The sequence below is a fragment of the Podarcis raffonei genome, chromosome 12 (genome assembly GCF_027172205.1).
Source record: "Podarcis raffonei isolate rPodRaf1 chromosome 12, rPodRaf1.pri, whole genome shotgun sequence".
Classification (NCBI taxonomy): domain Eukaryota; kingdom Metazoa; phylum Chordata; class Lepidosauria; order Squamata; family Lacertidae; genus Podarcis; species Podarcis raffonei.
In genome coordinates, this window is record NC_070613.1 from 25,498,173 (window position 1) to 25,510,129 (window position 11,957).

The window sequence follows — 11,957 nt, forward strand, 5'->3', positions numbered from 1 at the left end:
TGATGGAGCTTCAAGTGCTGGTCTAAAGTGTACTATGATCCTTATATAACAATGCCCTACATTTTCACTCGTGGACGTGCTAACACTTTTTTTTAAAAAATGGTCTTTGTTCTCTTCGCACCCGTGGTAGTTTTACTTTGTAACATTCATAGTGTACAGTGGTACCTCAGGTTAAGAACTTAAGTCGTTCTGAAGGTCTGTTCTTAACCTGAAACTGTTCTTAACCTGAAGCACCACTTTAGCTAATGGGGCCTCCTGCTGCCGCCGCGCCGCCACTGCACGATTTCTGTTCTCATCCTGAAGCAAAGTTCTTAACCCGAGGTAATATTTCTGGGTTAGTGGAGTCTGTAACCCGAAGTATATGTGACCTGAAGCGTATGTAACCCGAGGTACCACTGTAATTTAAACTCTGTGTGAATATATTAGAGTAATTTCTACAGCTGGCAAAATATAATTGGCCATGTGCTATATTGAATTAATTTAATAATGTATTGCCTATGTGCATAACACTGTATTATCAAGAACAACTGGAAGCTTATTAACCCTTTACTAGGAAGCATGACATGTATAATTCTAGGCTAGGTGTGTGTACCCTTTTGCCCAACAGCTGGATGCACGCCTTTATCAGTCCTGGAAAGACACCAAGTGTAAACTTTATATTTTATTAAGAAAATACATTTTCCTTGTTTAATTTAAAAGGTGGTTGTTTCTGGGTAATGCCATGCTAAAGATTTTGGTAACATAACAGTGTAGAAATATCCAAACTAGGAAATTCTCATGGTTTTCATTAAGATCTGTGCATATTAAACATAGCTGCTGAAGAAATTTGTTTGTCCTACTCCTATGCCTTATTCACATACGCTGTTAACCTGGATTATTCAATCACATGATGTAGGCACTCTAAATAATATGGCCTTGAGTGTCTGAGTCGTTATTTCCTTTGTGGAAATACAACCTTGTATGTATAATTTCAAAATACGGTTCTGGGGGGGGGGAAATATTGCTAAAACCAGCGGGACTGTTACCAGCTATATGATGGTTAGCTACATCAAGTGGCTACTGTATGAAAGACATTTCAGTTTTCCCGGAGGAAGCCTAGGGCAGTTCATGGGCTGTGCAGCATTCTTCCTTTGCAGAACTAGGTCCTCGTCTTCAACAGAGCTGACTTGAAGGCATGCATGATATGCAAGGAGCTTATCAACTATATTTTTAAGATATAAAATTATCTTATGGACCTTCTTACTGCTGCCACCAAGTTTACAGAATCAGCATTAAAGGTTCTTCATAGCTTTCTCTTTATTTATTCTACGGAAGAAAGATTTCCCATATTCATAGGCGCTGATCATTATGGCACAAGCAGGAGCAATTTTGGTCAGTCTTGGAATAATGCCTACAGAAAAGATAAATTACTATTCAAGAGCATGGAAGAACTAAGTGGGAGATCATCAGTAAGCTATTGTATATAATTGCTTAAATTTTTGCACAACTAGCACAATGTTATTGCACTTACCCGTTTATTTCAATCATTTGTTATGTTTAGCATAGAAGAGGGGAGGGGACATGAAGGACTGTCACACAAAAGATGGAGCCGAGTGGGGCCAGAACCAATTATCTATATTTCATTATTCTCAAGTCTAAAGGGACCACATAGTATGTTCATTTGCTTATTGGTTTCTCCTGTTGTTCAGTCTTGCAATTTGAATGCTCTTATATTTATCACTGTGCAGAAACCATTATACCAATATATTTTTACAGACCCTATCTCACAAGATCACTGCACATAACTTAAACCTACAATGTACAGAAAGCACAGGTTTGTCAAGACTTGAGCCATCATCCATAAACAAAATATTTGGAGTATATGAATAGTGGCTTTGTAGCACATTTAAAAGAGATCAAAGCCATTTGAAAAGTAAGGCTAATAAATCTGAATGATATCAACAATGCAGTTGAATGAGCTTAATCATTGTTGATATAATAAAGTTCATAGATTCTTTGAGAGATTCAAAAGCACAACCCTAATTGTTTACCCATAACAATGTTCATGGTAATGCTTCAGGCTCTCGTAGAGACTGTGAAAGTACAGTATATGACAATTTTTATTTGCCAAGGCTGTTTCACCAGAATTTTTGTATTTATTTTACCTGCATCCCATTCTTACATGGGGGCTTAACAGTTTCTCATCATTGGGACTGACCAGTGCCCTGGGGGCCTCCCCAATTAAGTAACTGAGTTAGTTTGTTTTCCACTTTTCACAACTGCAAAATAAGTTTATAGGGAAGAAGAAGAAGAATTTGGATTTGATATCCTGCTTTATCACTACCCGAAGGAGTCTCAAAGCGGCTAACATTCTCCTTTCCCTTCCTCCCCCACAACAAACACACTGTGAGGTGAGTGGGGCTGAGAGACTTCAAAGAAGCGTGACTAGCCCAAGGTCACCCAGCAGCTGCATGTGGAGGAGTGGGGAATTGAACCCGGTTCACCAGATTACGAGTCCACCGCTCTTAACCACTACACCACACTTTGCTATGCAAAACAACAAAGAGTTATTGTCATAACTACAGAAAGACGGTCATAATGGTTTAAATAGCTTAAGGTACAATCCTAATCAGAGCTGCTCCTAACAATTGGGCAGGACCACCACTGCATCTGGAGTCCTGCCCAGTTCAGAGCTTCTGCAGTGATTGGGCATGATGCTGTCATGTGATGACAGTGGGGTTGGCGTTGGTTCCAATGAATCCTAGGCAGGTTCAGCCCACCCCCCACCCCCTGCCATAAATCGGACCGAACGGGGAGTGCTGCAGCCACCAGATGGAGGCTGGCAGGACTGGGTGAAAGGACACTCTGGCCCACTGTGGCACTGGACAGGAACAGGGTGTGGGTGGTGGTGGTGAAGGGTGTTTGGACTGCACAGTAAGTTCTGTTGTAGATACTACGATACTGCCTAAGACAAACAATATATGGAAAACATATCAACCTCTAGTTTAGTGAGAAAGCAATAATTTACCAGTATATAATCCAGTAAATCCATTTTCAGCAACAATTCTCTTCATTAATTCCCATATCGATAAACTCCTCTGCTGTGAAGCTGAGTAAAACAAAACTACTAAATAGGAGGAGAAAAATGTGGATGTACAATTAAATGTCAATTATGCTTCTACCTAGCCACATCTCTCTGGTGGTAAATTTTGCAAGGAGGAACCATTTTCAGGTGGGACTGCTTTCAAAACTCCTTTCCCCCCCCCCCGCTGGTTGTAGTATTTGTACTGTGCTGTGCTACATGCAGTGTGATTGCTAATTTTATTTCACCTAAGTGCAAGTAGATAAATAGGTACCGCTTTATAGCGGGAAGGTAACGGCGTTTCCGTGCACTGCGCTGGTGCTGGCTCGCCAGAGCAGCTTCGTCACGCTGGCCACGTGACCCGGAAGTGTCTGCGGACAGCGCTGGCTCCCGGCCTCTTAAGCGAGATGAGCACGCAACCCCAGAGTCGGACACGACTGGCCCATACGGGCAGGGGTACCTTTACCTTTACCTTATTACAATTTGAATACCATAGAATTCAAAATGTTATGCAATAAAATGTAAGAAATGTAAGAAATTTATTGGAAATAACTATTAAACACTTGATTCAGAGCTGGCTGAATATTCTCTTGCCTTCCTAATCATATAAAAGAGGCCAGCAGGCCGGCACATTCTACAGCTTCAAAATATTCACTAAGGGCAGCCCACGAAGTGTGTGGTCCTTCCATGATGTTACAAAGGTATTGATGATACTGGTTAGATCACCAAGAATGGGTTTCAATAAATATTGTACTTGATAGAGGATCTGAAAGAAAAAAAATACTTGGTGAATTAGAACTTACCATGTGTGCTGACAGGTTCCCACATTTCAGTCTGCTTGTGTGTTTTAACTACATCAAAGGGTAAAGTTAATACAGCAGCAATCTAGGGGGGAATTAAATTTTGAATGTTAACAGTACCCACAGGCAAATAGATTCCATTGCAACTTTCAGTGTAAGCATAAAATACTCTGTGTGCTGACTTGCATCTTTTTGGACTGCACTAACACAATCTAATACATTTAAAATATTTAAGTTCCAATTAACTCAATGAGACTGAAGTATACACATTAGACTGTTAATATAGCATGAAATACTGATGATACTAAATCCTGAATTTTAAACTGAGAGCTTATCTGTGTTAAATTCAGCATCTAGGTGGGAATCAAAGCAATTTTCACTGCAAATCATAACCTTTTTATCTGCAATAAAAAGTATAATCTCATGTGTGTGTACATTTGAGTAAACATATATATGAATGAAGTGCTATACATTTTGCTTGGCTTAAAATGTACAATAATGTAATAGTATAATAGTACATCTGCAGTAGCACAACTGGATGCTTTCATCTTCCCCATAATGTGGGTACTACAGATATGTTTAGCATCTCATCTAGCTTGGTCCTTCTAAGTAAACATGCATAAAACAATGCTGTGAGTTTATGCTGAAACAACCAAACCACAGCCTATTTACTTCAAAGAAAGTACAACTGAAATTAACAGGACATTGTTCCAAATAAATGTGCTAAGAAGATCATTGCCTTTTGCCTTGGCTTTAATAAACTGATTTTTTCCCCTCTTTCATTTGGTGCTTCTCTGTTGATACCTTAAAAGCGCACAAGGAGTTTCCCACTCAGAATGCCTACTTATTTTAATAACAACAATAATAATAATAATAATAATAATAATAATAATAATAATAATAAAATATTTATACCCCTCCCTCCCCAGCCAGAACCGGGCTCAGGGCGGCTAACAACAAACAAAATTACAATAAAACATAATAGGGAAGAAAAAACACAACACAACAAAACAAAAAGCAGTTAATTAAAATACGAGTTAAAATACAATTTAAAATGCAGCCTCATTTTAGTAGTAGCCCATATGTTGCCTTATGTTGCCCAAGTATAGATCTGCCCTCTCATTTAAATTATCAGGACAGACTCTATATACAAGACTGCTATATACATTTTCACGTCTTATGTAAAAATTACGTAATTTCTATTAGATGAAAATGTTATCAACAAAAATTAACTTACAGAACCAGCTACTGCTCCTGATGAGAAAGTGATAAGGAATGTTGGCTCCCTTTTACCTAATTTCTTGCATAACCTCTTCTTCAAGTATTCATAGTTACACCAGTACAATGCTACAAGGACAAAAAGTCAGAAAATGAAAGAGGCTTTTTGCAATCTGAAAACGGAGAACTACAGTGATCAAGTTTTCTATGTCTATACGGTCGTACCTTGGAGGTCGAACGGAATCCATTTCAGAAGTCCGTCCGACTTCCAAAACGTTTGGAAGCCAAAGTGTGGCTTCTGATTGGCTGTAGGAAGCTCCTGCAGCCAATTGGAAGCTGCGGAACTTCGTGTTGGATGTTTGGGTTCCAAAAGGATGTTTGAAAACTGAAACACTTCTGGGTTTCGATCACTTGTGGAAGCAATTGTGCTTCCACAAAGCAAACTAATTGCTCGTCACATTGTCACTTACCACACTATGGAATAAAAATATAATAATCATGTGCAGGGAGGGGGCATGTCAGCCAACTAGTCAAACTGTTGTCGACTGATATTAGTGTGTATTAGTTTGAACCTTAAGACCATACTCCTATACAATAAACTCAGAAGTAAGCACCAATTAAAACAATGCTTACTTCCAAGACAACCATCTGTAGGATCAGGCTGTATATCTGAGTTTGGACCAAAAATGGTTTTCCTTGGGGGCCATTTGGAGGAATGAAAGTAAAGTTGCTTGAGTTATCTCAAGGTAGAAATAGTTCTTCTTGATCTTTCTTAATAATCTAATCACAGAACTTTTGTTTTTAAACCATTACTTTAATTAGTATTATTGACATGTGGGCAAGTGGGCTAGTAAAAAAGTTGGTGGGCTGGAAACTTGTGGACTTAGCTACAGACTGTTTAAAAATGATAGAGCACTTCAGTGCTCACAGTGTGTGGCTGGGCATTGCTGTAGGGCCAGTCTCTGTTTCAACCTGCCGCCCCCTCCCTTAAAATACTCTGTTTAGTATTGGAAGCATGGCATAACCAAAATCAAAGTTTATTTTTTAAAACATTTTTTAAAGCTTCATACATTCAGTCATGGTGGAAAGGAAATAAACGTATTGGCCTTCATTAATTACATGCAGACATCCATACATTTCGTACTTGTAAAGCAGTGCCTTATTTGGATTCTTTTCTCTTGCCTTTTCAGACATCCCAAATTGGCAAAATCTTCATCTGAAAAGAATCTGCATCAGCCAATATAACCAAAAGTACTACCAATGCAAAACAAGTCATACCTGAGAATGGTACATCTCTAAGAACTGTGGGACCCCATCCTTTCCAGAGTGAAAGCCAACCACTTTGGGTCACATTACTACTAATGCAAGCAAGCAGCTTTTTATAACTCAACCGCCGAGACTGCATTCTTGTTTTTATCATTTCGATCGGACTTGTTGCAGTGGCTGCACACACTAAGTGGGAGGGGAGGAACACAATATGCTCAATAGCTATGTCAATAGAGCATTTTCCATAGTAGCATCTGCAAGAGAAGACTTGCTTTCTCTGTTTTGTCCATGCCTGTCATTTTTTCAATGCAGATAAACATGATAAAAATAATTATCTAATTATGTATGTGTTGCCTTAAGGGCAAAGAACTACAGTGGTACCTCCAGTTGCGCATGGGATCCGTTCCGGAACTCTGGTCGGATCCTGAGGAATTTGCAACTGGAGGTGCCTGTTCTGTGCATGCAGCGAAACCTGGAAAAATACTTTGGGTTTGCCACATGTAACCCGAAGGATACACAACCAGGGGTGTGCGTATCCAGAGGTACCACTGTAGCTCAACTGCCCTAAGTTTCCCTTGCCGTGTGAACCAAACAGAATTTGAAACTTGCTTCAAATATTTTAAACACCACAACCATTCCTTTGGTGCAACTCTTAATGTGGTTCCATTTTATTACTCAACATCTACAGATAGTTGCTGCAAGAGATCATGTGAGGTTCTGAAGTCTAGTGACATCAATACACTGATGACACCCAGTTTTCTTTTCTTCTTCTAATCCCACCTAGAACCAGCAACAGATGAGGGCTAATAAACTGAAGCCTAAAGCAGATAAGACTGAGGTGAGTCAACTGCACTTTGTACAGAGAAGCAGAGAAGCATCAAACGAGCTCAGAAAGGTATCTCAAGTTCTGAAGTGTGGCTAAGAGAAAGTGTTAGGCCTGCACCAGCCAAAATCTTTTGTGCTTAAATCTGAGTATGAGGAATGGCTAATAATATAAGTGTTTCCTAGGTTACACTATCACAACATTTGCTTTATTATAAAATGCTAGCTATAAGCAATGGAACTTATCCAAAATTTCTTTTAAACCACATGAAATAAAGTTTTAACAGCAAACTAGAGAGCAGAGACTGACTCACATCTAGCTAGGCCACCTGCAATAAGTGGAACGGAATCATGATCTTCTCCTATTTTAGAACCGAACGTATCATGTAGTTGATCATAGCAGGTAAAATAAACTACAGTTGTTGGAACTGAAACTGCTCTAAAACAAAAGTATAAATATTTAGTAAAGTTGCCAATCATTAAACACTTACTTGCTCAGTTAGCTGTTGCCCCTCTAGTTTAACTGGTTAAAATATGAGTGTCTAGATCAGAACTATTCCAGGTGTCCATAGCTCTCTGACACCCTTTATCTATCCTGACTGTGCTGAAAGCAAAAAGAACTCAACAATCCCAACAAATGAATGCAAATTGTGCCAATGCTCAGGTGAATCGCAAGCCCTACCTTACAGCTAGCTATTCAAACTTCAAAATGTAATTGCACTACAAAACTTGCATTCATACAATTGCAAAATGCATATTTACAAGGAGCACATTTCTATGTCTCTGCCAAGATATTTTGCCCTTCCTGCAGCAGATCTTCTAACAGCAGAGGAGCCTGTAACTGCATGCTTGGCACAACATCAAAGCCCCTTTTCCTCTCAGCTGCTTCCTGTTTTACAGATGATGGGGAGGAGAGGACCCCAGAGGGCCCGACTCTGCTGCAGACCTACTTTACAGGAAGCTATACAGGAAGACAATAACTATATAACTTACAGCGATGGAAATAGTCCACTCCACAGGCTTTTCACACCCTCTCTTTGAACAATTTTCACAAAAGCATCCTAAATTAGCCAAATATGAAGACAGAAAGGGTTACAGATTTCTATAAGTCCTGTTGCACTTGTTTGTATATTATTCTGTTTTGTTTCTTTCTGCTGTTAAATGGTTAAAAGTTTTCAGTGTGGTTATTATTTTTTAACATTTATATTGGTTGTGTGTTGTGTTTTGTTGTATTTGTATTCAGGTGTATTTGTTTTAATTCATGCAGTGAGTTGCCTTGAATCCTAAAATAGGAGAAAGGCAGGATATAAAACAAAGAAAGAAAAATTCCTCACACTTCAAAGAGACATATAATCATATTTCTGTATTAATAATAATGATTATTTATTACCTACCCTTCACCAGGACAAGTTACAGCATTTAAAACAATATTAAAAATAGTATCAGGTAGGTAGTGGTGTTGGTCTGACACAGTAGAAATATATAAAAAAATAGAAAAATTGTCTAGTAGCCCCTCAGAGACCAACTAAATTTGTGGTCTCTAAGGTGCTACTAGGCAGACACCAACTCTTATCACAATAATGAGAATGATCCAGTGCTTCTGCTCCAAACACAAAATACATTGAATTCATACTATGAGATTTTTTTTTTAAAAGCAACAGCCTGTAGAGTGTTGTGCTCAGAGTTAAAACTGGTAGGATTAAATATGTTTCTACTTACTGTCATGCCAGTAAAACGTCCAGCTGTCTTATGCCAAGTTTTGCCAGTTCCATTTTCATAGAGATAAACATGATCTGTCAAGCCATCAGAATCCAAAAAAGCCTTTCCTGATAAAAGGGTGCACAAAAAACCTGTCATGTTGTTTGTAACAGAGAGGGGGTGGGTGAAGCATGGGCTCAGGCACATTTACTGGAAGGGGGGTGATATTCACTCAGGCCTTGGGAAGGTATTTATTTTATTTAACAAAATGCATATACCACTTGCAAAATATTTCATTGGTTCTGCTTTAACTCCTGGGCACAAAACTGGCCGAGTTCACTATGCAGAAAGTTGATTTTATATAAATCAGAAGCCACTCCTTGTCACCTGGTTGTCTCCTATAAAGCAGCTCCAACATCACTTGGGCTTCTAGCAAATTATTCCAGGTGTCTTCATGGTGAAGTAGCACAGCCACCAATTTACAGCAATCCATAAAAGTGGTTTTGCCTTCTGTCTAAGGCCTCGCTTCTGGAATGTTACACTAGCGCATGCCTGGATGCTTCTTGCTGGATTTCAGTGGCGTCAACAGCTCTAATGACTAAGTATTAGAGTAAGTCAAGTTAGCTTAAATTTCCAAATGTATTCTCACACTTTATTTTTTTCTTATTTCACTGGTAACAGGTCCACATTTTATTAACATAGCTATCTCTATAATTCTTGTGTGGTTTCTTGAGGTTAAGCTTTGGCTCTGCATCCAGTACCTGCCTGCTTGGCTACCTGCTACTACGTAATTTGGGCTTGGGGCTCGAGATGCAGAGGGCTCTTATCTCCTCAAATCCTAGGGGCATCTAGTGTAATCTGGGGTTCTCCTGACTCAGGCTGAGTGGGCAAACAGAAGTGGTGGCAGCTTCCACCTTGCAGGATTTGTTTGACCCTGGTCATCTGGTATCTTGTACACTACCTGCCCTTTACACTGCTTGATTATAACAAAGCAGTCTAAGCAGTTTACGATGCACAGGTTGAGTCTGCAGTTGTAGTGGGTTGTATTCTGCTGTTATTTGTTATGAATTGCAATTTTTAAAAGGTTCCCCCCCACACCCTGAGATCTTTGGGTTAAAGGTAGGGTATAAATATTTTAATTACATAATTAAATAATTTAAGGAAACTCTGTACTATATCCCTTATATACTTTAATACTAATTGGCTAATGGACCATACATTTGGGAGGTATACAAGTACCTGTTAGATATTTCCTGTTGCAGAAATAGTGATGAACAAACTTAATTCATCACTCCATTCTGCCACTGTATATATTAAAAGTTAAAGCTCTCTCTTCACTCTTAAATTAAGCATACTTTTACCTTTTAACATCATTCACAAATACAACAGTAACGAGTATACCAAGCTCAGTCTTGCATGCATAATATTAGGCCTTCATAGTTCACAATACTTTCTCCTCCACCATTAAAGCCACATTTTATCAAAACATAAACAGAACAGGCACCCTTTTATCTGTATCCCATATGCATATCTATAAGGATTTTACCTTTCAGGTTTGGATTGCTCTGGGCTTGCAGTCGAACTTTAACAACATCTAGGGGTGTCACTAAAGCAAAAATAAAAATTGTCTTGTGGAAAACCTTTAGAATGCATAAATTAGTTGGCAATAAGGATTTAAAAATAAAGCTGAATAAATGAATATACATAAATCAGCAAAGACTTGTTCTCTGTTGCCCCAGAGGGCAGTAGAAGGCACATTTGAATTGAGCATAAAGAGAAATTTATTAATGCTAACAGTGATTCAACAAAGAAACGAGTTACTGAGCCTCAGGCTCTCCTGTTCAAGGTCTTCAAGCTGAAGCTGGACAGCCATCTGTTGTGGATGCTCTAACAACTCTAGATTTCCTACATCAGAAAGGGGACTGGACTAGATGGCCTTTAAGACCAGCCTCCAGTTCTAGGATTCTACTGGCTTACCATGAATGAAGGTATCATTCTCACTTTATGCCTCCTCTTGCATGAGCAATGAACTACAGTCCATGGTGTAGCATTACATCCAAACCAGGGATTGCTTGTTTTGCTTAAACAAACCATGACTGGTAAGCCAGGAGAAAATCTTGGTCTCTTTGAAGCTAAACAAACCACAATTGCCAGTTCGGATACAGTCATTTGGCACTATGCCAAATATTATTGTTTCTGGTCCTACTCACATTATGGAAAGAATGAAGCAGGAGCTGTCTGCATATCCCTGGTAAACCATTGCCTATGTACATGCTGCTGCAGCCATAATGAGCTAAGTGGATTCAAAGATTTTTCCTTACCCAAAACCGATGTAATAACAGCACCACAACCAGAGGAGAATGCTTGCTGAGAAGTTGTGATTCTGTATAATTCATTTTCTTTCTCTTCAGAGCCCATAATTTTGTTCCTTGAAAAACATAACCTGTTTTTTTGGGGGGGGAATAAGCCACACACACACACACACATATATATATTTTAAAAACCCCCTCAAACAATATGAAGCATTATTTAGCAGCAATAAATTTGGAACAAGTTCAGGACTTGTGGTATTTGCATCAAATTCTGAAAGCTTGAGTTTTGTATGGCTACCCAGTCGGATCTTCAGACAACTGGCAGCTTACACAGAAAGACAAAACAGGTAGAAGACCCAGCGACTTGGCAAAAAATTTATTGCAATGCACTACCACATAGCGATTGTTTCTAATTTAATGATAGGCTCATATTTCGCATTTTCACGATGCTCAGTTCTAAAGAAACCCAGATTTCATTTTTTATATGGGAGTCTCTCTCAAGTGCTGGTACTGAGAGCTGGCTATATGAATGACTACCCCATTACTGTAGTCACATACCTCACCCCGGCCCAACACTCCGATCTCGTCCGCCTCCTAAAACACAAACTAACGAAGGAGAGTCGCTTCCTCCTCTCGGAAAACTTTTTTTTTAATTGCCCGCCCTTCCTTTCGGGTAACAAGAGCAGCTGCTCGGAGCTCCAAGCCAAGCTCTACCTGAGAGAAAGGCGCTGCCGCCCACCCGAGGGAGGCCTCCAGGAGAAGGCGCCGCCCCCCGCTAAC

At 39.3% G+C, this 11,957-nt stretch overlaps 1 protein-coding gene across 4 annotated transcripts; it reads right to left on the reverse strand.

Annotated features, from left to right (window-relative positions):
* Window positions 1–648: 648 nt before the first annotated feature.
* Window positions 649–11,934, reverse strand: SLC25A40 (solute carrier family 25 member 40). Of its 4 annotated transcripts, none has more exons than XM_053410512.1 (11): window positions 11,736–11,933; window positions 11,187–11,308; window positions 10,412–10,471; window positions 8,887–8,993; window positions 8,161–8,228; window positions 7,482–7,606; window positions 6,358–6,531; window positions 5,099–5,208; window positions 3,865–3,946; window positions 3,008–3,103; window positions 649–1,390 (listed from the first exon to the last, which is right to left on the reverse strand). In XM_053410512.1, exons 2-11 carry the CDS (start codon window positions 11,281–11,283, stop codon window positions 1,272–1,274), a joined length of 1,038 nt encoding a protein of 345 aa, XP_053266487.1. In that variant the 5' UTR covers window positions 11,284–11,308; window positions 11,736–11,933; the 3' UTR covers window positions 649–1,271. The 4 variants fall into 4 exon arrangements, with proteins under 4 accessions (XP_053266487.1, XP_053266488.1, XP_053266486.1 ...); XM_053410513.1 differs by having other exon boundaries at window positions 3,008–3,088; window positions 11,736–11,932; XM_053410511.1 differs by having other exon boundaries at window positions 3,008–3,106; window positions 11,736–11,931.
* Between the last annotated feature and the right edge of the window lie 23 nt (window positions 11,935–11,957).

What these genes read in the sequence shown, in the direction of transcription:
- SLC25A40 (XM_053410511.1), bottom strand. Translation starts at nt 11,283, where the DNA reads ATGGGCTCTGAAGAGAAAGAAAATGAATTATACAGAATCACAACTTCT. An exon ending in GACGTTTTACTGGCATGACA is followed by an intron (nt 8,229 to 8,886) that starts GTAAGTAGAAAC and finishes TGGCTAATTTAG; the next exon opens with GATGCTTTTGTGAAAATTGT. An exon ending in GGAACCTGTCAGCACACATG is followed by an intron (nt 3,107 to 3,864) that starts GTAAGTTCTAAT and finishes CCTCCTATTTAG; the next exon opens with TAGTTTTGTTTTACTCAGCT.